General features: G+C 42.5%; 1 protein-coding gene across 1 annotated transcript in view; it reads right to left on the reverse strand.

Moving 5' to 3' along the window:
* LOC126175567 (serine/threonine-protein phosphatase PP1-alpha-like) overlaps nucleotides 1-27,507 on the reverse strand; it is a 624,274-nt gene that overhangs the window by 405,839 nt on the left and 190,928 nt on the right. Inside the window, exon 2 of the mRNA XM_049922425.1 lies at nucleotides 1,029-1,234. Within this exon, the coding sequence (XP_049778382.1) occupies nucleotides 1,029-1,234 (206 nt within the window). The remainder of the gene's footprint in view (nucleotides 1-1,028; nucleotides 1,235-27,507) is intronic.

Below are 27,507 nucleotides of genomic sequence, written 5' to 3' on the forward strand. Positions count from 1 at the left end.
CCAATACGGCTCCTGTATGAATTCATCCCCTTCCCCCACCTCCTCCTTTACCTCCAACATCTCTGACTCCTTTACACTGTCCACAGGTCTGATCCCCCACCCCCTGGTTTCCTCCTTCCTCACCATCCCCCACCTGTTGCCACACCCATATCGCTGTATTCCTCCCTCTCTCCGCCTCCACACCCACCATCTTCTTCATCGGGGCAATTTCCAGCGCCTCCCCCTCTCGGATGATGAACTTCGCCATGACATATACCCTTCCTTCCACCTATAACCTGGCCATGCCCCCCCTCCCCAGGGTCGCCTTTTTCCTCTCCCCCCCCATCCTCGCCTCTTTCCCTCCAATGTCCCTCCCTCCCTGGCCCTCTTCGGCGCGCCACCCACCCATCTCCCCCTTTCTTCCCCTCCCTCCCTTCTTCCCTTCTCCCTCATCTCCTTGTGCCTCGCAGATCCTCCATTTTGATCATCGTCAGCAGTGTGCCATGTCAGAGTTGTGTGGTGCTGTTCTCCTGTGCGTCGAGAGATGTAATTTTAATTGTGTGCTGGCCTTGTACTTAGTGTTACTGTTAGTGATTTTTGTGTGCTATGCCATCCATCGATACTTTTATGCTCCGGTCATACTGCACCTTGTGTTTCCATTGTGTGGTTTTTTGTGTGCACTACTTTTTTACTGTTTTTATCTCCATTTTATAGTCGCCCCTTTTTGTCTGTTGTCTTCCATAATGTTCCCCTTTTTTTATATCTAAGTACACCATGTTTTCTCCTTTATGTTATTTTTAAATGTCTTCTATTGCATGTCCTATGTCTTTCGGCTGAAGAGCAGCGCATATGCCTCTGCCAGCCAGCTCTGATGGGGAATTGAAATACAATAAAGAAAAAAAAAGAATTATGGAAGCTCTACTCATGGAAATGCAGCGATGCTGTAGCTGTATCGACAGCCTTATAGCAGTGTATGAATGTCGGTAGTAATTCTTCAAAATATCGATGCCACGTGTTACCTGTGAAACGGCAGCAGCTGCGGGACTGACCTGTCGACGTAGTCGCCGAGGAATAGGTAGTTGGCGGCGGGCGGGTGGCCCAGCTTGTCGAAGTGCCGCAGCAGGTCGTCGTACTGGCCGTGGATGTCGCCGGCCACGTTGACGGGCGCCTCCAGCTCCAGCAGCATCGGCTGCTGCAGGAACAGCTCGCGCGTCGACAGGCACAGCGTGCGCACCTGCCACTCCGCCAGCGATACCTGCACGCAAACACACACACACACTTTCCTCATCATCCTCCCTAACTTCTACATGATCTGCCAAATCTCTGCACACCAAATACCAAATTTGTGCGCTACTCAACATCATTACATAGAAGAAGCAGTTTGAACAAAAGTTTTTGACTGAAATTTCGTTCATAAGTAAAGAGGCTTCTGCGGTTGGTGTCGATATAATTAAAATTCTGTGTGTACTGCTGTAACGTAGCAAAGTATTCTGAACCTCAACACCTTGCAGTGAATTACGCGATCTTAGTGTGTTGCCCAGGTCCCGATGAGAGAGCTTTTTAATTTTCTCATGAGCACAGCTGTCTCTGTCCGCTGGGCACTGTGAGCTAGCTATCAAGTGCGTATGTACCGCACCGTAAAAATCTCACTTTTCGAAATATTAAATTTTACCTAAAACCCATAATAACTTTCCTGGTGTTACGAAACTAAGCTAGGGTCTATAACGTGTTCATCTACAGTATCTGTTGAAACTGTAACAAAAAGGATTTAGTTCATGGAAGTTATTTTTATAAACTTTCATTTGCTTTCATTGCAATAGCTGCTGACGCAATAGTAACAATTTCCAAAATTATTGTTTCATTATGCTTTGCTGTGTAAATGTTGTAGAGAGAGTGAGAGTGTATGGAGGACATATGTAAAGTGTGGCTGTTTTATTTTATTAAAAACTGTGTAAAATGTATCTTGGAAAAGTTCCTGTGTAATCATGAACCATGTGACGTATCTCCCAGTGTGCATGCTTTTGTATAAAAGAAGCCACAAGAGAAGTTTGAAATTGAATCAATTACTATTTCATTTCTGGGGATAAGCCGTATTTTTTTTAAATTAAATTTGGTTTCGTAAAATTAGAATCTCTAAGTTTCCTTTAATTTACGTCTATGGTCACAAACTTTTAGTTAACAGATTACCGGTTTCGGTCTTCAATGACCATCATCAGATCTGTTTCATAAAAACAAAGTCCTAACCTGCTGCAGCCATAGTGGCATCGTCAAATGTTAAATGCGGAATCAGCAACAGCATCGTCAAATACATATAAATAACATCACATGCACGAGTAATGTTGTCAGTAGTACTACTGTTTAAAACATGCGCTATGGCTGCAGTACGTTAGGACTTTGTTTTTATGAAACAGATCTGATGATGGTCATTAAAGACCGAAACCGGTAATCTGTTAACAAAGCGTTTGTGACCATAGACGTAAATTAAAGGAAACTTATTACATATACGGGTCATTGTTTTTCGCGACGATGTCGCAGCATGTGAAATTAGAATCTCTTTTATAAATTGCTCTCTGTGATTCTATTGGATGACGTAGGGATAACCGCAAGTGTTTGAGGACGCGAGCTGTTCCAACAGACTGCCTAAATCATTAACCAATAGGAATCAAGCATCTTCTGTGCTTTGTGGAGGGGTTGGTGATAAAGTTCTGTGCCTCTAAGAGTCACTCGGGAACCTGCTTGCAGTGCACACCAATGTTAGACCGCTCTACACAAATTTGTTCCAAGATGAAGAAAATCTCACGTTTTGTCGCCTCTCGTATCGTAAATGCAGCTGCAGTATTGACAAATTTGGTGGAAGTCTGCATATTTTAAGTAGTTTTGTTTGGAAGTTGCGCGTGAACTTTCTTTTCGTCTTAAACTCCGCGTGGATTGTTTTGTGATCATCATAACACATTATGGCGAGCACTTCTTCATAGGAAGACCACTGAACGACTTGATGTACTACCTCGCGAACAGCAGCGGGCTAGAGATGGTCGAGTACGTTAAAATCATTTTGGTGAGAATGATAAACTTCTGACTGCTTTCGTGTGGAGAGCTTGTAGTGATAACAGTTATCAGCTTGCACCAACACTACACCGAAGAGCCAAAGAAACTGGTACACCTTCCTAAAGTCGGGTAGGGCCCCCGTGAGCACGCAGAAGTGCTGCAACACGACGTGGCATGGACTCGACTAATGTCTGAAGTACTGCTGGAGGGAACTGACACCATGACTCCTGCAGGGCTGTCCATAAATCTATAAGAGTACGAGGGGATGGAGATCTATTCCGAACAGCACATTGCAAGGCATCCCAGATATGTTCAATAATTTTCATGTCTGGGGATGTTGGCGGCCAGTGGAAGTGCTTAAACTTAGAAGTGTATTCCTGAAGCCACTCTATGGCAATTCTGAACGTGTGGGGTGTTGCATTGTCCTGCTGAAATTTCCCAAGTCCGTCGGAATGCATAGTGGATATTAACGGATGCAGGTCATCAGACAGGATGCTTACGTACGTGTCACCTGTCAGAGTGGTATCTAGACGTATCAGGGGTGCCATATCACTTCAACTGCACATGCCCCACACCATTACAGAGCCTTCATCAGCTTGAACAGTCCCCTGCTGACATGTAGGGTCCATGGATTCATGAGGTTGTCTCCATACCTGTACACATCCATCCCCTCGTCACAATTTGAAACGAGACTCGTCCGTCCAGGCAACATGTTTCCAGTCATCAAAAGTCCAATGTCGGTGTTGACGGGCCCAGACGAGGCGTAAAGTTTTGTGTCGTGCAGTCACCAGGAGTTCACCAGTGGGCCTTCGGCTCCGAAAACCCGTATTGATGATGTTTCGTTGAATGGTTCGCACGCTCACACTTGTTGATGGCCCAGCATTTAAATCTGCAGCAATTTGCGGAAGGGTTGCACTTCTGTCACGACGAACGATTCTCTTCAGGTGTCGTTCGTTCCGTTCTTGCAGGATATTTTTCCGGCCGCAGCGATGCCGGAGATTTGATGTTTTACCGGATTCTTGATATTCACGGTACACTCGTGAAATGGTCGTACTGGAAAATCTCCACTTTATCACTATTAAGGAGACACTGTGTCCCATCGCTCGTTCGCCGACTCTAACACCACGTTCACTTAAAACTTGATAACCTGTCATTGTAGCCGCAGTAACCAATCTAACAACTGCGCCAGACCCTTGATGTCTTATGTAGGCGTTGCCGACCGCAGCGCCGTATTCTGCCTGTTTACATATCTCTGTATTTGAATACGCATGCCTATAACAGTTTCTTTGGCGCTTCAGTGTTGTTTAACAGTAAATGTGGGTTTGACAGTCATTTACATGTATTTCGAGGCAACAAAGCCTAATTAGTTAAACTTAAAACGTTTTCAAGTTAGTTATTTAGTATCCTGAATGCTTGAAATTTTACGAACTTACTGATTCTACCTCCAAGCTTGAGTTATGCGACCTTCGTTTGGCAGGGATTTACTTGGTGTTTCGTCAGTGCTGCTTTTCATAGAATCAGTGAGTATCAACCAAGGCAGAGCGAAGGGGATGGACAGCTTATCGAAGTAGGTGGATTGTAGTGTCACGTAGGGATGAGAAGTTATAGCGCGCTCCACCACACTGGCGCTCATTCGGACTGAGGTCGTAAAGATAAGACAAGAACCAACCAGAATCCTAAAAACAGCGAAATTACCCAAATATAACATCTTCGGGGCGAAAGAGTTGCCATAGAAGAATAGGAGGAATGGAAGCATTCTGGTTCTTAAGGCCACGGTTTAACTAATTAATGGGAATCAAAAATGTAGGATTTCTGAGTGATCAGATATATTAAGAATTTAGGAGTGACCCGACGGTGAAGGTTATTAAGACGAGGCGAATCTTAATCAAAGATAAAGATTTCGGAATTGGTCGTAACACAGCCAGATAATTCATCATTGAAGTCCCTAAGATCCATAAACGAAACTGCCCCAATAAGGTGTGTAGTTAATGAGATTGGCTTATCTATCCACGATATGGCTGGAAAACTAAGTCCTCTCGAAAGACACGCAGACCTGTTTACGAAAGACTCCACTCGCTTCGTCCTATTTACACAGGAGCAGCGTGCACAGAAAATGGATGTAACGGACTTCCTTGACATATCAGTAGAAGAGACTATCAGCCCACTCACGAACGGATACCATCTGATGTGTGTCCCAGCTCGTGGTTAGCATCGCTGCATCTAGATGGCGGGGTCACAGGTTAGATTCCCAGGCCTACGTCGGTGATTTTCTTCCCTCGTTGTGTTGCCATAATCATTCCATCTCATCTTCCATCACAAAGACGAGCAACTCCTCCAAGTGTTGTCAAACAGAAAGGTTCGTAGCACGTGGTTGAACAAACCCAGACGGGCTCCCCCAACAATAATGCCATACGATCATTTAATTTCATCGAAAATCGGTGATCTGGTGCTATAATGTTTGTGGTCAACATGTTGCACCTAACGGGGTAAATATTAAGAACAGACAGACGGATTACTTCATTCAAGCATTTGAACGAACTGCTTTTAGCTCTGCAGAGTTCTTCACACGCTGTCGGTTGTGATACGTGGACTACACTTTCATCATGTAGCCTCATGGAGAAGCATAGTTGCATAAGTTACAGCAGTATATTAAGAATCTGAATACAAACGTCCAGTTCACGCTATAACAAGAAGATGACGATGCAATTCCTTTCGTGAACTTTGAAGTCTACGAAACTCTCGGTGACAAACTGAAGCATAACGCCTACCGGAAACCTATCCACACCAGTCGCTATCTACTCGCCGAATCCTATTTTCATCCGGCTCAGAACTGAACCGTCCTATACACACTGATTGCCCGAGCTCACCACATCAGCGGTAACAACAATATCAAACAAGAACGGAAAAAGTTGCTTACACCTTTATAACCAATCAGTATGACCATAAAATAATAAGAATAACTACTAAATTCAGTATGAAGTCAAATACGGATAATAAAACAGCTTCCCTGGTGCACTTATTTCAAGGGAGTCAGTGATGGAGTAAGCATGGTGTTTTGCAGAGGATGTATCAAACCGACACAACAAATCAGCTCTTATGGTGCACCAGCGTGATTGTGGGCAGGCTAATAAGTTCCACGAAGCACTAATATTTGCAAGACGGCCCTGGATGCACACTCGCAAAATAAGGAAGGCAACTGAAATCCTCAGGCACCCTGAGAACCTTAACAGGGAAGGCGACTACAAGTTACCGGGGTCCTGGTGCCGGCGATCGTGATACGATGGGCCGCAAGAGATCACAGAGCAGCGGCCAACTGCAGGAGAACACCCCACAGAAGCTTGTCGCTGATTCGTAGCGGGTTACCAATTACCTGCAGGCGTGTCACCCACAAGTAGTCTGAGACATATCCCGTCCCTCCGTTCTTACACCGACCAGTGGCCTTTCAGAGCCAATAAAACTAAGAAATGTGGCGTCGTTCACCTAATGAAACCTTTAGAAACGCAGTTCAATAAAGTACAAACTATCCAATACTTTAGTCTACGCCCAGGGAAAGGCCGGTGCAACACGGCCGAAACGTCGGTTACTTCATTTTAGGACTAGCTGAGAAACGCGGCATCACCAGAGTATTTATTTATTACAAATTTCTATTAGTCCATCTCCTCCTCCCTACTCTCTCCCTATCTCCTCTTGCCTCCTCTCTTAACATCTCCTACCCCTTTTCTATTCACCTCATCCTTTCTCTCTATCTACCCATCGCCTCTCTCCTTATCCAACTCTTCTTCCTCCTATCTCTATCCATGCTGCCTCCCACATCCATCACCTCCACCCAACCAGCTCTCTGTTTATCTTTCCCAGACAGTTCCTAACGGCCCAAAATTTAAGTACATTTAGTTTTTTTCGTACATAATATGGAGAATTCACAAATGGAAAATTTCCGTAGTCAATAACAGAGCATATGAATCCGTAGTGTAACATGAGGAAGATGTACGGCTGGGCTACCCACCATACACGACTTGCGGCACGTAAGACATTTAGAGATTTTTCTGTTTTAGTGACTTAAAATTAACGTGATTAATCCATGATAGTCTAATATCCAAAATAAGCCCCAATACCGTTGCTAATGTTCGTGCGTTAAATCTAAAAGGATCCAGGCTTATCGTATTCAGTAGTTACGTTCGGTGTTTTCGTGTAAAGAAAAATACAGAAGATTTTTCACGCGACAAATTGACACCGTTCCTGAGCGATCTTTCAGATAGTAGATGAGTACCATTATCCATCCACGACCAACACAGTTCCAAACTGACAGTTGCCGTATATAAGCAGGCATCATGTGCATATTGTAGCAAATGAATAATGGGACCAAACATGTTTTCCATACAAATATATAGGGGACGTAGAGTAGCTCTTCGAAGTATCCCTTTCCACGCTGAGAAGAGTCTGTACAAACTGTTGTCTTGCTTTCTAAACAGTTCTACGGTAGATGAATCACCTAAAACTGGGCCGGCCAAGGTTCGGGTCCTCTGCGTCCGATCCAACGATTTGGAAACAAATTTCGAAGACATACTGTAGTATTTCGTGCTCTGTCGGCTGGACAGCATCATGTTGGTTCCACAGGCTGCTCCTAGTCTCCACAGGAACTTCTAGCATCCGTGGAAGACTGTCTGTTTGGAGGCTGCGACACGTGAGCGTTAAGTGCTTCGTCCATGAAACACCGGCCTATAAGCTGATGGTTCACTATCCCACACCACAAGTTTACACTCCACGGTCACTGACATTCCACTTGACGAAGCCAACGGGCATTGTCGGCAAGTCAATAGGGCTTGTTTCAGCGGTTTCGCTGGCCATGACGTAAATGTGGCTTCATCACTAAACAAGATACACGATACATCTGTCTTAAGGCCCATGCACAGAAGTTAATGCGATTCTCATAATCTTCTCCGTCGAGCTCTTGATGGAGAGAGATGTGATAGGGATGGACCCTATGTCAATAGAGAATGCTAGCACACTTGCCCGAATAATGCCACTTCCTCGTGCGATTGTGTGGAGCCCGCATCTCGTGGTCGTGCGGTAGCGTTCTCGCTTCCCACGCCCGGGTTCCCGGGTTCGATTCCCGGCGGGGTCAGGGATTTTCTCTGCCTCGTGATGGCTGGGTGTTGTGTTCTGTCCTTAGGTTAGTTAGGTTTAAGTAGTTCTAAGTTCTACGGGACTGATGACCATAGATGTTAAGTCCCATAGTGCTTTGAACCATTTGATTGTGTGGATGCAAAAGTACTGATCAAGTGCAACAGCAGCAATAACATTAATTTTCCCCTCTCCTGTCGTCATTTTTTCCTTCTGTTACATTGTCTAGTTGTTACATTACCACTTTCACATAACTGGTTGAAGAGGTTGATAAATAATTGACGATATGGTTGACGTCTATTGCGATATCTTGCCGCATAAACCGTACAAGAAAGAACTGCATTCTTTCTACACTTTCCACACCTCATGCGCATGTTTGCTTTTTCTGAATTGGTAAATCCCATGTCCACTGACGACATACTACTTGGTCTGTCCCACACTAAATGACTAGCAAACCGCAATGACCCCGAGGAACGCACAAGCATACGAAGCAAGCATCACAAAACCGTAGTTAGCGGCTACGCAGCTTGAGTGGCCCAGACAAGTGTCAGTGTGGAAACTTTTTAAAATACGATATCTCGTAAACGACTCGCACAATATAAACAGACATTGTTCAATTTAAAAAAGTGTAAATCTGCAAAAACGCACTTAGTAAGTATTATTACAATTTGTTTATTGGCTAACAGTATGAGCCCCTGACTACCAATCCATTCATGAAAACCGCACATCACTAACACTTTCCATTTCCGCAGTATATTCGGTCACGATTTAGGTGATGAGATACATGTATGTATATCTGTCATAAATAATCAATCACAATTTGAGAAGAACAGTGATGTTCATACCTACTATACTAAATGAAAAAATGACTTATTACCAATTAATAGAGATGACTGTAGCTTAGAAAGAAGTTCAATATGTATTAACAAAAATTTTGGATATTTTGTCCAATAAAATAAATTGTCTGACAGATAACAAAGCAAGTTTTGAATCAAAATTAAACTAATTTCTTATGTAGAACTCTTTCTATTGAATAGACGAATTTTTGTTTAAAACAGGCTGAGTGTTGAAAAAGTCTAGTTTTTAAGTGTCGTTGCAGAAGTAGGACTGAAAAATATATTGATGTTGAAACTATACATGTTTCGTACCCCATAAACTAATTCGTTCAAATTATCTGTGGAACTTGTAGCAAACAAACTAACTAACTATTAAAGTGTAATAATGATGTTGGGGAGCTTACATGACAGTCTTCCAAAGAAAGGCGACGCAGTTTTCACGAAATCCGTATGCGTAAATTTAGAAACCCAGTTGTTTCATGTCCTTAGGTTAGTTAGGTTTAAGTAGTTCTAAGTTCTAGGGGACTGATGACCATAGATGTTAAGTCCCATAGTGCTCGGAGCCATTTTTTAGAAACCCAGTACATAAGGAAGCTTGTGCAACAGTTCTGCAGCCTTGATCGTGTATCTCGTGTAGGCATCATGAGAACAATATAAGAGATTACGATGCTTATCAAGGCTGCTCAATATACGAAGGGTATAGGATGGAAAATCACTGATATTGGTACGAAGTACTCTCTGCCATGATCAAGAGAGTGGTTTGCGGGCTGTGTATGTAAATGTAGGTATGGATATGATTTCCTGATTGGACTACTATATTTTATAACATTAATAAAGGTAGTCCTTGCCGTAAGGATGACCGTTTAAATTGCCGCCATTCTCCCCAGTTCGCCTCTCATATTCCTATCGCTGCGGTCTTCTTTTCTGATTGGGTCGCTAGAAGCTTTTATCAAAGGAGTTGTCTTCCTCCTAAGACGCTCTCGCACGAGGGCTTACTTAGTCTGTTTAACTTGTCGAGTGCACTTGGGCACGCTCTTGCAGACTCACTCTCGCGTTTAAGCTGCAGCTTAGCTGTACGAGAGTACACAAAGCGACAGGTCTTAAAATCCAAGCAAAGTGAAATTTAATACCTCTTTCAGACAGCCGAAGATGTTCTTCTTTAGTCAAAACCGCTTTTGCCTCAACTGGGAGTTCCTGTTTATGCATTCGGCTGATTTCCCATCTTATTTATCTAAAATTTTGAAAGACTGTTAACCTCACGTGGGCAGTTGAAGCTGTTAGCCCAGGATGTAATGTAATGACATCAGTAGGACAGTGCATCAGAGCACTAGTAATACCTCAAGGAAGGTAGAAGAGGGTTTCACATCTCTCTTACGCCTGACTTCTGGAAAACAAGTTTGGCACTAGTGAATGTTATGTAACAAATAGTTCACATTGCAGTTCTTCAAGTCTTAACAATGCGTTTGGATCCTAAATGAAAGTGTTCAAAGTAAGGAGGCATTTTGAGCGATCTCTTTGCAAGCAGACGATCAGAATGTAACAAAAAGTTTTTGGAGTGGCGATATTAATAAGGAAGTAATGATTACGGAGCTCTAAAGGTGTTGAAATTCAGTTGGCATTGTGTGAAGCAGTACGGCTTTCACCTACGGCTCTTGTTTCCTTTTTGCACTTGTCCAACTACTCCAAGGTATGCACGTTAGTAGTACAGGTCCTCCGCTTCTACATCATATTTCACCTTCACATGTACAGCTACCCTGGCTGCGTGCAGGTAAGTGCATAGATTTCCATACAAACTATCTTTTCTGCTGTCTGATTAATGAATACTGTGCCTCACATCTCTCCTCGATCATAACGCTCTTATCTGAACATCACGACAGAAACACCCGTTCCCGTCAGAGCAAAATCCTTTCTGACCCGCCCCATCGTTCAGCCACTTTCTGGAATACCTTCTCTGTGGCATGAACCCGTGTATGGAATAACTTCCGCATTATATTAGAAAACTAAATAACATCTCCAGCTTCAGAAAACAGCCAAAGACTTAACAACCAAAGCAACAATAAGGATGACCATAGTTCCTGTATGCCCTCGTTACCCTTGTATATTCTTCTTTCCAATTTCAGAAACTATGATGTTAAAGAACGTTCTGTGTGTCTGAAACCCTGGTACGACGTAAGAGGGACCTGACGGCCCTAATCATATCATGCAGTCAGCTTTCAGTGCCCACCACTAGGTGCGTGCTGCGAGCCACAATCAAATTACGTTGTAAATGGGAGTGAAATCTGCGTCTCATCGATCAGGATGTCCTTGAAACCTTTATGTATTTTTTTTCCTTTGAAACACAACATATTGGCTCTTATGATACAGGTCACTGTTTCCCGTGCGTTTGTGTGTGACTTAAATCTTTCACTATCATTGGGACATGTGTCGTACTATCGGTTCATTATCAGAGAACCAGTCGGAAGTTGCTGCATGTTATTACAGTGTGTTAATGTCCCAGCAGTAGAGGCAAGCCAGCTAATGGCTTGCAGAATTTTTGTAGTAACAGATTTTGCCTGTAGGCTGTGTTGTTTTCAAGTTTCACTGTTGACACTCTGCTCCGAATTGTCGCATTGAATTAGTTCGCACCTGCAAATAGGCAACCTAATGAACAGATTTGCGAAGAGAGCTACTGTCGCGTATTCCCGTACAGATTGTGTCAATGAATTGCACGCATTTATTGACGCTGGCGGCGTCACGAACGGTGTCCATGTTGGACAGCTCGATTACAGTTACAAACTTGGAGAGACACTCTATTTGCGCTCTATCCACCTCCCTGCGTTGGAAAACGAAACAGCGGAAATCACTTTTTCGTGTTGTCACTTGTTACTATGACATTAAGTAAAATAATAATACATTAATGTCTCTCATTCCGAAAAGGAATTGGAAATGAAAGGGTTAATATGTTGAACTCAGTGGCTAGTCGGTTGTCGGGATTTATAAAAATCTAATGCTTTGTGTTTCTATACCACTCTGACAGAATCTCATTTGTCTTAGTTTATTTCACTAAAGCCGTAAGTACTTTTCTTTGAGTCATCAGTCTTCTCACTGTACGTCACACGAATTCCTCTCCTGTGCCAACCTCTTCATCTCAGAGTAGCACTTGCGAACTACGTACTCAATTATTTGTTGGATATACCCAATCTTTTTCTTTCTCTACTGTTTTTACCCTCTACAGCTCCTTCTAGTACCATGAAAGTAATTCCTTGATGTCTTAACAGATGTCCGGTCGCCGGCCGCGGTGGTCTAGCGGTTCTAGGCGCTCAGTCCGGAACTGCGGGACTGCTGCGGTCGCAGGTTCGAATCCTGCCTCGGGCATGGATGAGTGTGATGTCCTTAGGTTAGTTAGGTTTAAGTGGTTCTAAGTTCTAGGGGACTGATGACCTTAGAAGTTAAGTCCCATAGTGCTCAGCCATTTTTTTCTTTTGTTCCCGTTTTCTCATATCCATGTTTACCATACAATGATATGCTCCAAACGTAATTTTCTCAGAAATTTCTGCTTGAAATGAAGACCTATGTCTGATAGCGGTAGACTTCTCTTGGCCCGGAATGCCGTTTTTGCCAGTGATAGGCTGCTTTTTATATTCTCCTTCCTCCGCCCGTCACTGGTTTTTTGTTGCCTAGGTAGCAGAATTCCTTAACTTGGTCTACTTAGTGATCGCCAATCCTGATGTTAAGTTTGTCGATGTTCTAATTTATGCTTCTTCTCGTTACTTTCATCTTTCTTCGATGTACTGTCAAACTATATTCTGTACTCGTTAGACTGTCCATTCCATTCAACAGACAATGTAATTCTTCTTCACTTTCACTGAGGATAGCAATGTCGTCAGCGAATCGTATCATTGATATCATTTCCCCTTGGATTTTAATTCCACTCCTGAACCTTTCTTTTGTTTCCGATCATTGTTTTTTCGATGTGTATATTGAACAGTAGGGCCGAAAGACCACAAATCTGCCTTACACCCTTTTAATCTGAGCACCTGGTTGTCCATTCTTATTATTCCCTCTTGGCTTTTGTACATGTTGTATATTACCCGTCTCTCCCTATAGTTTATCCCTATATTTCTCAGAATTTCGAGCACCTTGCTCCATTTGACATTGTCGAACGCTTTCACCAGGTCAATAAATCCTATGAACGTCTTTTGATTTTTCTTTAGGCTTGCTTCCAGTATCAACCGCACCGTCAGAACTGATTCTCCGGTGCCTTTACCTTTTCTAAAGCCAAACTGATCGCCATCTAACACATTCTCAGTTTTCTTTTCCATTTTCTGTATATTATTCCTGTTAGCAACTTGGACGCATGAACTTTTAAGCTGACAGTGCGATAATTATCGCACTTGTCACCTCTTTCAGTCCTCGGAATTGCGTAAATGATATTTTTTCCGAAGGTCAGTTCGTATATCGCCAGACTCATACATTCTACACACCAACGTGAATATTCGTTTTGTTGCCACTTCACCTAATGATCTTAGAAATTCTGATGGTATTCCCTCTGTCTTACTTGATTTTAAATCTTTCAAAGCTCTTTTCGTGAGAAACGTGTGAGGAAACAATATATCGCTCTTAACGGAACTAAATCGACAGATGTAAAGATAATATCCGGAGTACCACAGGGAAGTGTGATAGGACCGTTGCTGTTTACAATAAATATAATATATAAATGACCTAGTAGAAAGCGTCAGATGCTCTCTAAGGCTATTCGCAGATGATGTCGCTGCAGAATGACCTGCAGAGAATTGATGAATGGTGCAGGCTCTGGGCCGCCCGCTGTGACCGAGCGGTTCTTGGAGCTTCAGTCCGGAAGCGCGCCCATGCTACGGTCGCAGGTTCGGATCCTGCCTCGGGCATGGATGCGTGTTATGTCCTTAGTTAGGTTTAAGTAGTTCTAAATCTAGGGGACTGGTGACCTCAGATTTTAAGTCCCATAGTACTTAGAGCCATTTGAACCATTTTCAGGCTCTGGCAGTTGACCCTGAACGTAAATAAATGTAACATATCGCGCATACAAAGGAAAAGAAATCCACTACTGTACAGCTACACTATTGATGACAAACTGCTGGAGACAGCGTCTGCCGTAAAATATTTAGAAGTAACTATCTAGTGTGACGTTAAGTGGAATGACCATATAAAACAGATTGTGGGAAAAGTAGACGCCAGACTCAGATTCATCGTAAGAATCTTAAGGAAATGTAACTCATCCACGAAAGAAGTGTCTTATAAGGCGCTTGTCCGCCCGTTTCTTGAATATTGTTCATCTATCTGGGATAGAGGAGATAGAGAAGATACAACGAAGAGCGGCGCGTTTCGTCACGGCATTGTTTAGCTGGCGAGAGAGCGTTACGGAGATGTTAAAAAAAATGGCTCTGAGCACTATGGGACTTAACATCTTAGGTCATCAGTCCCCTAGAACTTAGAACTACTTAAACTAAACTAACCTAAGCACATCACACACACCCATGCCCGAGGCAGGATTAGAACCTGCGACCGTAGCAGTCACGCGGTTCCGGACTGAAGCGCCTAGAACCGCACGCCCACCGCGGCCGGCGGAGATGTTAAACTCCACTAGTAGACGTTACAAGAGAGGCGTTGTGCATCACGGAGAGATTTACTATTGAAATTTCGGGATAGCACTTTTCAGGAGGAGTCGGACAACATATTACTTGCCCTCCCTCCCGCCCCCTACATACATCTCGCGTACTGACCACGAGGAGAAAATTCGAGAAATTAGAGACAATACAGAGACTTACCGACAATCGTTCTTCCCACGCATTATTCGCGAGTGGAACAGTGTTGGAGGGACCAGATAGTGGTACCGAAAGTACCCTCCGCCAAACCCCATTAGGTGTCTAGCGGAGTATGATGTAGATGTAGATGTAGATGTAAAGAGGAACTGAAACAAACCTGACAGTTACCAACTGTCTCTCTTGTAGTGTCATCGAAACTGAAATTGAAATCGATTGACGAATTTCAAACACACAAGACTTTTTAGTCAGTTACTTGAATAAAGATTGAATTTTTAATACCACGTTTTTAAGCTGACCTAACAAGTATAAAATTTCTCCTAACCTTATCAGACTCCTGTTCCCAAACATGTATTTTGAAAATTTGTCTTTGTGAATTATTTACAACTATGTAAATATTATAAGATTTTAAATGAAGTAGTTGGGCGCATGCAATGCGTAATTTATCCACGACTAGTTCAATTCCTTTCTATATCTCTACTTACTAAGTGATGCGTGAACTGTTCACCTCTTTACTATTATTTATTTCATGCGCGCTATATTTTTCGTCTTTCACAACTATTCAAAATTATAAATTTCCAAGACTATCTGTATGGGGTTAGTAATGTGTAGGGATTAGAAAATTTTTTTATACTACCTAGTCAGATTTAAAAACTGTTTTTTATTTAAAAAATTATTTCTGTTTCGGCTCGTCTAACGACGTTCTACGATACTGTGGCGCAGAGATTTCAGAGTGCAGCAGGACTATATATATACAAACAAAAATTAATTACCTAACAATTTTTTGAGGAAAATTCTGACTGCCTCCCGTACTCATTTACAAGAAGCCACCTTCAACAGATGCACTTAAAACACACCGGACAGGTAAGGTCATTGTGTTCCGAGGGAGAAACTAAGCGGACCTAGCATAGCTCTTCCAGCCAACAGTTCCATACAACTTTTTCATTTTTTTATGTCCCATAACACAGTCTTTGGGCACTTCAGTGACTACTTTCACGTTTGACAACATAGTGATTTCTGTTTGCTAGTCAACAGGTAATTACGTATGGCCAACCGATCTGTAACGTGGAGGAATGGGATTTAGGAGCCCCAGCGCGCTACGCGCACCACCCCGACTCCTGGTTTACGAGCGCTAGATGCCGTCTGGCCGCCTTCCAGCCTTGGCACATAAAAGTGGAAGTGTGCGGAGGGAATGCGTGACCCGGCAGTGTTTACCGCGGGCAGCGGGCGTAAACTCCACTGGGCCGGAGCGGCGCCCGCATACAAGACGCCGCTGCCTTGGAACCCGGAGTCGGAACCGAAGTACTAAACAAAGGTCAAAGGGAGGCGTGGCCGGCCCTGGCTCCCGCACAAGCGCATGCGCCCGGCCACCCCGAGGGCTGACCTAGATGCCTGCAGCTGGGAGCGTGGGGCGCACGTGTGCTGCCCGCCAAGGTCGCAGCGCTCAGCCCAGCGCCTGCAAATAGGCTTCCGTGCGCTGCATACACATGAGCCTGCGCACAGATTGGCTTAGCGCGTCGCTGCTGTGCGATGTTCTAGCAGAAGCGCGCGCGCGCGACCTCTACCAGTTAAGCTGCCCTAAGCCCGTTCTACACGGCCGACTTTCTTGTCCTTATCGTCCGCTTGCGGCAACTGAGTTGCCCCTGGCGTGTTACTCCTGCACTGAATTTCGTCTGTAACGAAACGTTGTTTTCGTTAACACTTCCGCAGCAAAATAGCGTGCTTTGTGTGAGCTGCATACGGTGCAGTTTGGCACCCAGGCGGTGAAAGTGTGTTTGTGTGGGACCGTATTTCTTACAGAAAGTCTAAACTTAGTTACAGAATTAAAGAGCTAGCAATGACAAAATAGTTAATTAACTATCAAAGCAAAGTCCGTAATGGAGCTCTTCACACTGCGGAGGACTGCTAGGAAAACTGTCGTCCAGATATTTTAGAACAAAAACATCTATAGCTCGAGAAAATGTGAACATACAAACTCATCAAACAATGTTCAGAAGGTGGTAAATAGTGCCTGTTACCTTATCCTTTCTATCTCGTTTTCTTTCCAAGTGGCCAAAAACTTCGAAAATTATTTTTCTCGTTAAACAGATCTTACTTGTTTGCTATTGCAAACCATTTTCATTAAAACTTTAACTATTTACGTCTCTATTTGGGCTGTAAAATTTAAATGCTTTTTTGTTTTCAACATTTTTGTCTCTCTTACGGGAGAACACTAGCACGAAATATATAAAATCGTCATGCAGATTTAGCTACGTATCTCGAAAACAAAGCAAACAATAAAATAACCATTAATAAGACACAAGAACACAAAAAATCATCACCGTCACAAGAGTGACAACTGCCTGAAAAGGTGACTTCCGACGTTAGCAGACGACGTCACAGTTCCGTCTTCCTACGAATACGCAGTTTGCAGCATAATCAGAATTTCAGAACTCTACACCCGGCACAGTCAATTGATAATTGACGTCACTGACCGCTAGAGACGTAGCTGAGGGCTGAATTACAGACAGGGACGTGATGCAAACCTTGAGTAGTCATTTTGACCAGAAAGTCGTTTCAGTAAAACTGGCTCCAGACGCTCAATACTTCTTTAGGGGTGGCGGTTATCGCTGAAACAACCGGTTTTCGATTATATCCGTTTTCTCCACATCCGTTTAACCTGAGTGTTAAAACTGTTCAAAATAACCGGTTTCTGAAAACCGATTGTAAGATATTATTCCTATTATTTCGTGCAACAAACGTAGAAATCGAACAACTGTTGAAAAATTTTCATTCTACCAGTTACAGGATACATAGAATCAAAATATTAAACTGAATACGCAAATAAAAGAAAACTTAGTCCGTTCACCGTCCGCTGCTTTTCTCGAAAAGTGATAAGTGATTGAAACTACAAACAATCACCATTTACTCCCGCTGAGTCTAATTTTATGATTTTCTGCTCAAACCATGTTGTAATCGGGGATCAAACCACTATTTGGGCATTTCCAATAGGGTCAAAACTGAGGTCGTAGAAACTCCGTTTCTGGTGAATATTTGTTCGTCTTCAAGGGCACAAGCAGATAAACGCATATTATGTACACACTGGCAGCAGGTCAGCTATTTTCTATTTTTATTATATATTATGAATGAAATGTTACTGAATTTTCAAATTATTACTGTTACCATGATTTCCTTCCTCTTTTATTATTTTGTAGAAGTAACAGACACATTTTTTAATCTTTGAAGGTAAATATGATCAGACTGCAGTACAACAGATAATCAGTGACAACAGCGAGGAACTACAGTATAGACAAGGCGGGGCCGGCCTGAGTGGCCGAGCGGTTCTAGGCGCTGCAGGCTGGAACCACGCGACCGCTACGGTCGCAGGTTCGAATCCTGCCTCTGGCACGGATGTGTGTGATGTCCTTAGGTTAGTTAGGTTTAAGTAGTTCAAAGTTCTAGGGGACTGACGACCTCTGAAGTTAAGTCCCATAGTGCTCAGGGCAATTTTGGACAAGGCGGTGGAACTTGTGCACATTGCACGTACATGCGTACCTTAAGCCCGACAGACGGCAACACGAACGTTATTCTCTCAGCAATGCTCTACCAGTTCTTATGCCGTGTGTTTGTTAATCGTTTCTGTCAGTATTCTTGCTAAAATATCACTGATCGCTTTCCCCATTTTCATATGTTTAAGCTATTCAAATTTTACGAGTGAAAATTACTCCTTCTAAAAAAGAGGTTTATTTAAAAACTGAAGATTTTAGCACTGCTGCTATGGCTAATTGATATTTCGGTTTCTTTACTCGATTATTAAATAAAAAAACTGTCATGATCGAGACTAAACAAATACCGAAAAATACTGGTTATTATGAACTAACATACCGTTATCGGTTTTAAGGAAGGAAGATTGGGTTTAACGCCCCGCCGAGATCAACTTCATTAGAGACGGAGCACAAACTCTGAATGTGTCAAGGATGGGGAAGGAAATATGCCGTGCTCTTTCAAAGGAACCGTCCTGGCATTTACCTGGAGCGATTTAGTGAAATCGCCGAAAACCTAAATCTGTGTGGTCGGACGCGGATTTGAACCGTCGTCCTCCCGAATGCAAGTCCATTGTGATAACCACTGCGCTACCTCGCTCGGGGTATCGGTTTTAACCGACTGTCAAATTCGGTGGCACAATCATTCAGTTTCGTTCCGCGATAACTCACGATTGGCAACAGTTAGGCCCATTTTGGCTGCCAATTCATCATTATTCCATTACGTGTTGCCTATCGATAGTTATGGTGGAACGAAACTGACCAATTTTGCCATGGAATTCACCGGCGAAGGATAATCTTATTATTTTATCCATTTTGGTTGGAGAACATCGCAGCTGTTTTCGTAAATTACACTAGAAAATACTGCGACCAGCCACAAGTTTTCTTGAAATGATTTTATTATACCACTGCCAGTTTCGAGCCTAAGCGCATCGTCGCATGATAACGTGCTCTCTTTTACATTTGTGTCATCCTGAAAAGCTCTCGTTTACCTGTCGATGGGCTGAGGCCCAAAATTAGTTCAAATGGTTCAAATGGCTCTGAGCACTATGGGACTTAACTTCTGAGGTCATCAGTCCCCTAGAACTTAGAACTACTTAAACCTAACTAACCTAAGGACATCACACAAATCCATGCCCGAGGCAGGATTGGAACCCGCGACCGTAGCGGTCGCACGGTTCCGGACTGTAGCGTCTAGAACCGCTCTGCCACCCCGGCTGACCCATAACTAGTAATGATATTATAAAATCATTTCAAGAAAACTTTTAACTAGTTGCAGTATTTCCTACAATCTATATTGTTGACAGGTAATCAAATCAGTTGGAACTTTTCTTCCCATGTTGTATTATTATTCTTGTGATTGCTATGGTGTAATGAAGCGGTATTTAAAATTTAATAGCAGTATAACAAGCAGTTTTACAGAAAGAAAAAATGTTAGTCGGAAAAACAAGATTTTTAACTATGTCTACAAAAACAACGTTAAATCTCCAAAAGTATTACAACTAGAGCAGTGAAATTTTAACTGTAGACTCTTAATCAGATCTCTAATAACATCATGTAAAATATTGACTGAAATACTGTTACTTTGGTGATACATGTAGTTCCAACGAAGTTTAGATATTTCCCTAAACTTTCTGCAAGCACGTGATACATTTAACGAACTGAAACAGGAAATATTTTGTTGCAGAGATGTCTCCAATATTTGACTCTTTCAGTCGGAAGGAAAGACCGACAGTATTGTTTCAAACATTGTGACTGATTCCAGAGACAATACAGAAACGGAGAAAGCATCCGCAAAGAACTGAAAATAAAATACCTAGAGGCGCCTACGGAGGAATACATGAATTTATTTCTACTGAATATACGTAGTGCTATGAAGAGACCCCACCCCCACTATTTTAGTTGAGACAAAAAAACATATGGATTTTAGTAGTTAACTGATGAGTATAAAACTTGAAAAAGAGAAGTTTAAAAGTTTCAGAAGAGACTGGTATTATTTGAGAATTGTGATCTTAGGGGAATGATGTATTCGCTTTTAAAATAAAATTAAAGTGTTGTTTAATTTTTACTACATTTTGTAAGTAGATTAAAAGCACTTACCATTTTAATGAATACATTTTATATTAAGTTCCCACTCTTCAACGTTGCTGTAAACCTGTCGATGGTGGGAGATAAATAAGGGCTTATATCACAGTGATTCAGTACTATGCAAAAGTTATTACCTAAGTGATATGCAAGAGTGTTAATAAATAGCTATTTCCCAAACGTTTCAATGTTTTCACCTTAAAGGAGAAATGTGACAGCATGTAGCAGGAACGGATTCAATTACCATCTGAAAACATTCGTTCTTAATAATAAATGAGGAATTACTTGTCGGTCCATGAGGTGTTAAAACGTCGCAAATTTTTAAACTATTGGAACTATGACAAAGATTAAAGTTATTTTAATAATTTTAAGCAAAAATTTCTGTATTACAGAAGGAAATATGTCACTGCCAGTTTTTCACTTGAACTGATGGGTTTCTTGAACAGGCTGCATTTTTTTCAGTAGGGTACAAAATATGCGCAAACTAACCTAAAATAAAATCTGAGTTTGGTGTCGTCGCTTACAAGGTGTATTTTAATCAGAATATTATAACAATCTTCACCGTCATGTGTCTCAAAAACACCATTAATCTCCTTCTCCATCAAGTTGAGCAGCCACGATAATATTTCCGTGTAATTTTCTTCTTGCAGTAAAATATCTAAGTAGTTCAAAGTCAGATTCAATTTGACTGCGCTTCTCTCCATCGCGTTTCCACTGGCGCCGCAGCTGTTACTAGGCCGCGCCTTGGTAAACAGCGGCGACTGCGGACGAAATTCTGGTGCTTCGCCGTGTACCAGTGCGAGCAGGCAACCTATTTCGCCGCGGGGAATATGTCGCTGCCGCAAACAGTTGTCGCGACTTGGACAACGCACCTTAAACTGGTAAATCACAATTCCAGCTCACAAAGGTTTTATTATTACATATTGGTTTGCAACCCAGTTCTTTATGAGTTATGACCAAAAAAGATGTGCTTTAAATCTTTTTAATATATCATCCTATAGCAACAACTCATATTTTGAAGTGGTAAAACCCACTTAAAGGAAATTGCCCTCCTAGGACTTAGTGCCACAGCATCAATTGCTGGCAGCGAGCATAGATTTCCATGGTGAAGAAAGTGCGCATTCGGTTTCCAATCATGATATGTTATTCAGTACTTGAAATCATTGCCGCTGTCAACAGTGTACTAACCGAATTTCTAGTAAAAAGTGTGAAATTTGTGAATTTTGAAATGACTAATCAGTGTTCATTATCGTAAAAGAAGTTTAAAAATTCGAAGTAGCTGAAATGCCTTAAGTACTCAATTTCTTCTTTCCTTATTCTATCAAATCATACAGTGTCAAGCGGTAGTTGTATATATAGTGTACAAAATGAGCCAAAATAATATTAAAAAGTTTGAAGTATTGTAGACTGTGATTTGAGGAACATATATTCAATCTGTATATTGAGCAAGCAGTAAAGGAAAACAAAAGAAAAATTCGGAGTAGGTATTAAAAACCATGGAGAAGAAATAGAAACTTTGAGGTTCGCCGATGACATTGTGATTCTGTCAGAGACAGTAAAGAACTTGGAAGAGCAGTAGAACGGAATGGACAGTGTCTTGAAAGGAGGATATAAGATGAACATCAACAAAAACAAAACGAGGATAATGGAATGTAGTGGAATTACGTCGGGTAATGCTGAGGGAATTAGATTAGGAAATGAGACACTTAAAGTAGTAAATGAGTTTTGCTATTTTGGGAGCAAAATAACTGATGATGGTCGAAGTAGAGAGGATATAAAATGGCCGGCCAGTGTGGCCGTGCGGTTCTAAGGGCTTCAGTCTGGAACCGCGTGACCGCTACGGTCGCAGGTTCGAATCCTGCCTCGGGCATTGATGTGTTTGATGTCTTTAGGTTAATTAGGTTTAAGTAGTTCTAAGTTCTAGGGGTCTGATGACCTCAGATGTTAAGTCCCATAGTGCTCAGAGCCATTTTAACCATTTTTGATATAAAATGTAGACTGGCAATGGCAAGGAAAGCGTTTCTATTTGTTAACATCGACTATTGATTTAAGTGTCGGGAAGTCGTTTCTGAAAGTATTTGTATGGAGTGTAGCCTTGTATGGAAGTGAAAAATTGACGATAAATAGTTTGGACAAGAAAAGAATAGAAACTTTCGAAATGTGGTGCTACAGAAGAATGCTGAAAATTAGATGGGTAGATCACATAACTAATGAGGAGGTATTGAATAGAATTGGGGAGAAGGGGAGTTTGTGGCACAACTTGACAAGAAGAAGAGACCGGTTGGCAGGACATGTTCTGAGGCATCAGGGGATCACAAATTTAGCATTGGAGGGCAGCGTGGAGGGTAAAAATCGTAGAGGGAGACCAAGAGATGAATACACTAAGCAGATTCAGAAGGATGTAGGCTGCAGTAAGTACTGGGAGATGAGGCTTGCACAGGATAGAGTAGCAGGGAGAGCTGCTACTCTATCCTGTGCAGGACTGAAGACCACAACAACACAACATAGGCGACAGGATGGAAACCTCATCACATCGTACTACAAAGTTTCAGACGTTCTAGCAGATGTGCTTTTGACAATACATACCCGGAGAATACGAACATTTTGTCTGACGAAAAAGGGAAGAAAACATAAATACAAACATGAAATATGACTCTGAGCACTATGCGACTTAACGTCTGAGGTCATCAGTCGCCTAGAACTTAGAACTAATTAAACCTAACTAACCTAAGGATATCACACACACCCATGCCCGAGGCACGATTCGAACCTGCGACAGTAGCGGTCGCTCGGCTCCAGACTGTAGCGCCTAGAACCGCACGGCCACTCCGGCCGGCACAAACACGAAATAAATGGAACAACAAATTACCTACTGTGGTCGAAAAAACAGAGAAAACAAGTATGAAGAACAAGGCGTCGATTCCTCTTCAAGACCCACTTTCGCTGCCACTCTATTGATGAGTGCAGTTGTGCACGAATGGGTCAGTGGTGGTAATTGACAGGCTGAAGAGCGCAGTGGAAACAACTCTAATAACAAAGGCTTGTATTCAGTCTCTGTACATGCTTCGTCATGGGTCAGCGTTGTAAATCTAGCCTCCCTCTGTAGACCCTGGCCAGCGCTGACGTACTATTGGCGGCTTCCGCCTAGTGGTACGATGCTGCGTAAGCATCCGGCAAAGCTGACGGTAGGCCCCGTCGCGACTTCCACGGCGCGCTACTGCTCCGTCGGTAATGGCGCCTGGGACGAACCCTCAGCTCCGCACGCGTCCACTGTGACGGCGTTTGGAGACTGCTATGCACAGGATTCAACCCCGCTGCTCGCTGGCAGGAGTTGGTGCTGTGGCTCTAAGTCCTAGGAGGGCACTCAGTGCTGGCAGCCACAGCTGCACGTGGAAGGTCGACTGAACTTACGAGAACACGGCAAGTGCCATAACCAGATACTCGACTGTTACTGAAAAAATGACGGTCAAAGTTTTTGAGGTATTGTCGATATACTTTATGACCCTTAAACCCCGCGCCATATCCTCAAACGAAATAGTGGCACAGTGGTTAGTGTCGCCGCTTCTTAAGTTTACGCCACGTGTTCGAAACCCGATTATTACATCTATTTTTGTTTTTCATTTGTATACCTATGTCTGTAGATGATGTATTCCATTGTATATCGATATAACGTTGTCTTTTTCGTTTATTAATAGTGCGTCAGATAAATGAATTTTTTTTTTAAATGAGAAAATTGTTTGAAATTGTTTTCGGTGAAAATCCCTTTGTGTACCTTGATTCAAAATCAATTTCAAGAGCCAGTTTTTGGAAAAGTAATCCGTTATGCATGGTTTGCCGCGAAACTATTTCCAACGCGTGAAACCTGCAGCAATGTTAACGATGTTTCTTTGCTGAGTGAGATTCATACGAAGAAAGGTCACTGTGGTAAATCCGCCCTCGCATTATTCCCGTCGTGTTGGGAATGTCCGTGTTTCGAACTTTTCTGCATTTATATCATCCAAAGGAATGCACTAAATATTCCTGAAGAATAAAAATATGAATAAAACGCAAGAATTAATGTAAGAATTGATATAAGAATAAATATCAGAATACGTGGATTTAGAAAGATGTAACTCCTCAACACAACATACAAACTTTTATAATATAATAAATGTATGACACTTGTCGTGAAATCCAATTCTAATTTTACAATTAATATAACGCCCTTGTGTTCCCTAACTTGATAAAAGTCATTGGTGTAGTAACCTTCTATGGACATGTGTAGATGAATGAAAACAATGAAAATAAAATAAAACAAGCAAAACCAAAAACTAGGTTTAGAATACAGGGCGCAAAATTAAAAATATGTGACGCTAAGCACCGTGGCACTATTTCGTATGAGGATATCGAGCGATAAAAGGCATATACAGAATCTCGAATGCTTTGACCGTCGTTTTATCACAAACGGTCGAATATCTACGGACAAGCTGAGACTCGTGTTTGCTTGTTTTGACTCCTCTTCCACTGATGGAAGTTCCTAAGAAATAGGTTATGACAATTGCCGTGTCCTCGTTAGTACTGGTGGAAGCAGACGCAGCCCGGTCACGAACCCATGACTGCTGCTGGTGCTGCCCAGTCATCTCACTCTCCGGCGTGGCCCTGGCATTGCAGTGGTGCTGCAGGGAAGGTTTCTGCCTAAAATGCAGAAATGTTTATGCCGCATTTGCCTCGTTAAAACCTGGGACTTAGTCACTTCACCTATAGCAAGAGGCTTACTCTGGTGTGGTGACATCAACCTGCCCACTAAGTTCATCACTGCTGTGAAGGGCAGTCCTCCGCTGAGCGCAGCTAGCCTCGTCTCTCAATCCCATTACGTTTGTGTTATTCTGACCCACTTGTCGACACATCGTAACTGCTGGCTTGTGGTAGCTGATGCACTGCCACTCGGAGTGGCCGCGCGGTTCGAGGCGCCATGTCACGGGTTGCGCTTCCCCTCGCGCCAGAGGTTCGAGTCCTCCTTCGGGCATGGGTGTGTGTTGCTCTTAGCATAATTTAAGTGAATTTGGTTTAAAGTAGTGTGTAAGTCTAGGGACCGATGACCTCAGCAGTTTGGTCTCTTAGGAATTCACACACATTTGAACATTTTTGAAGCTAATGCATTGCTTCACAGTGGTTCTCTCACTGCTTCCTTCTGCTTTAACTAAAAGACTCATTACTTTTGGTGAAGGTTGAGTAATAGTGCTCCAAATATAGCTAATATTCTCCAACTTATTCTGCTGCACCCTGCTGTCTACCACAGCGGATTGATGTACGAGGATTATTCGGAAAGTAAGGAACGATCGGTCGCGAAATCGAAACCACAGTGAAAATCCAATGGAGTTTTGCACAGGTGTGTTGGGTACTGTCTATAGTATGCCCGTCGATCGCGTTACGTCGTTCTTTTTAGTTCTGAGTCTCCCGCCAAGTACGAGGATCTGGTGAGAAATTTCGCCTAAAGCTATGCAGCCAACATTACATAGCTGTCGTGCGTTTTCTTCTTCAAGACAATTCTCAGCCGCATTCTGCAAAGGCAATTAAGACGCTCCTGCATCGTTTTCAATTGGAAATGTTTGATTACCCACAATACAGCCCGTAATTGTCTCCCTCCGAGTTTCATCTCTGCTCACATGAACCACTGGCTATAAAGACATTTTGGCACAGACAACGAGTTGGCGGAAAGCACTGGCGACTGCCTTCTATAACGAGGGTATTGGAAAGTTGGTACAACGCTACGACAAACATCTAAGTCGGATTGGGCGACTATGGAGATAAGTAGCTGGAAGTTGTAGCTAACTGTTCCAAATAAAACAGTTTTGATTTGCAATGTGTTTTCCAATTCGTGACCTATAGTCCTTACTTTCCAAACAACCCTCGTATTTCCTCTTATTTTTCTGAAAAAGTCTGAACTATTATTTAAATGTAGTAACAATGCAGATATCCACCGTGAGTCTTTCACTTTGCAGAGGAGTGTGTGCTGTTTTTTGAACTTCCTGATACATCAGAATTGTGTGCTTGTAAGCTGAGACTACGAGATCTGCAGTTTTTGTAATGGTACTTTTATAATCAAATTAAAGTTGGAAAAAACTGTAACCTATATTGAATTAGTTTAAAGGATTTATGCAGCTAAGCGTACCTGTGTCTGAAATTAAATGCACCGCATTGAAAAGCTATGCATTACATTTCTACTCTGAACCCGCACTCCACCCAAATAGACTTAGTTTAAATTACCTTTGATGTTTTTATTACATTTAAAATGCTATCAGACAGACTATCTCAGTATGAACAACACTCAACATGTCAACGAAATATTTCGTTAACGAGAGCCGAAGCTCATTCTTTCTTCGTTTTTTTTTTTTTTCTTTTCTATCAAAGCAACCTAACAGTGTCTCCGTTGTAGCTCCATTTAAACTGAAATTTCGGAGTGTAAGTATCACTTTATGGCAACGTTTTTAATCCTACTTAATTAGATTATAGTATCGTCAACTACGGCTTTGTTGGAGACTTGGACCAAAGTATAGTATGGGATGCCTACAGATTATATGGAACGTAGTTTGTGTGAACTACCAAAGACAGTGTGTGTGCCAAAGACGAGCATCGCGCGAGCAACGCTTTCTTAACGGTTGTGTGAACTGGAAGGGAAGCCGCTATATTTTTTGCGCTCTCTCTTTCTCACTTTCCACATTCTTTACTACTTGGCACGCGCCGCCGCAGACTTCGCCGCATTACATGTGGTTTCACCGACCCCAGAAAATAGCTGTTGCTCCGCTGGACAGATATTAGTCATACGTTACACTCAGCATTATCCGCGTATCTTTTTTGCGTTGCGGAGGTACCACACCACCACAGTGTAGAGGCGCAAGAAGATACACTGCGTCAAGGTTATCGCATCTGTGTGTTGCTCGTGCTGGAGAGAGGAGGGTGGGAGAGAGAGGGGGATGGGAGAGGGAAAGAGGGGAGAGGGGAGAGGGGAGAGAGAAAGAGAGAGAGAGAGAGAGAAAGAGAGAGAGAGAGAGAGAATCAAGTGCTTGTGAAACAGAGTTTTCTTCTTTATACTCTCATTACCTGAGATAATTTTAAAGTAAAACTGTAATGTTACTAAAGAAACAACAAAGCAAAGCTTGTTCT

This window comes from Schistocerca cancellata, chromosome 3 (genome assembly GCF_023864275.1).
Source record: "Schistocerca cancellata isolate TAMUIC-IGC-003103 chromosome 3, iqSchCanc2.1, whole genome shotgun sequence".
Classification (NCBI taxonomy): domain Eukaryota; kingdom Metazoa; phylum Arthropoda; class Insecta; order Orthoptera; family Acrididae; genus Schistocerca; species Schistocerca cancellata.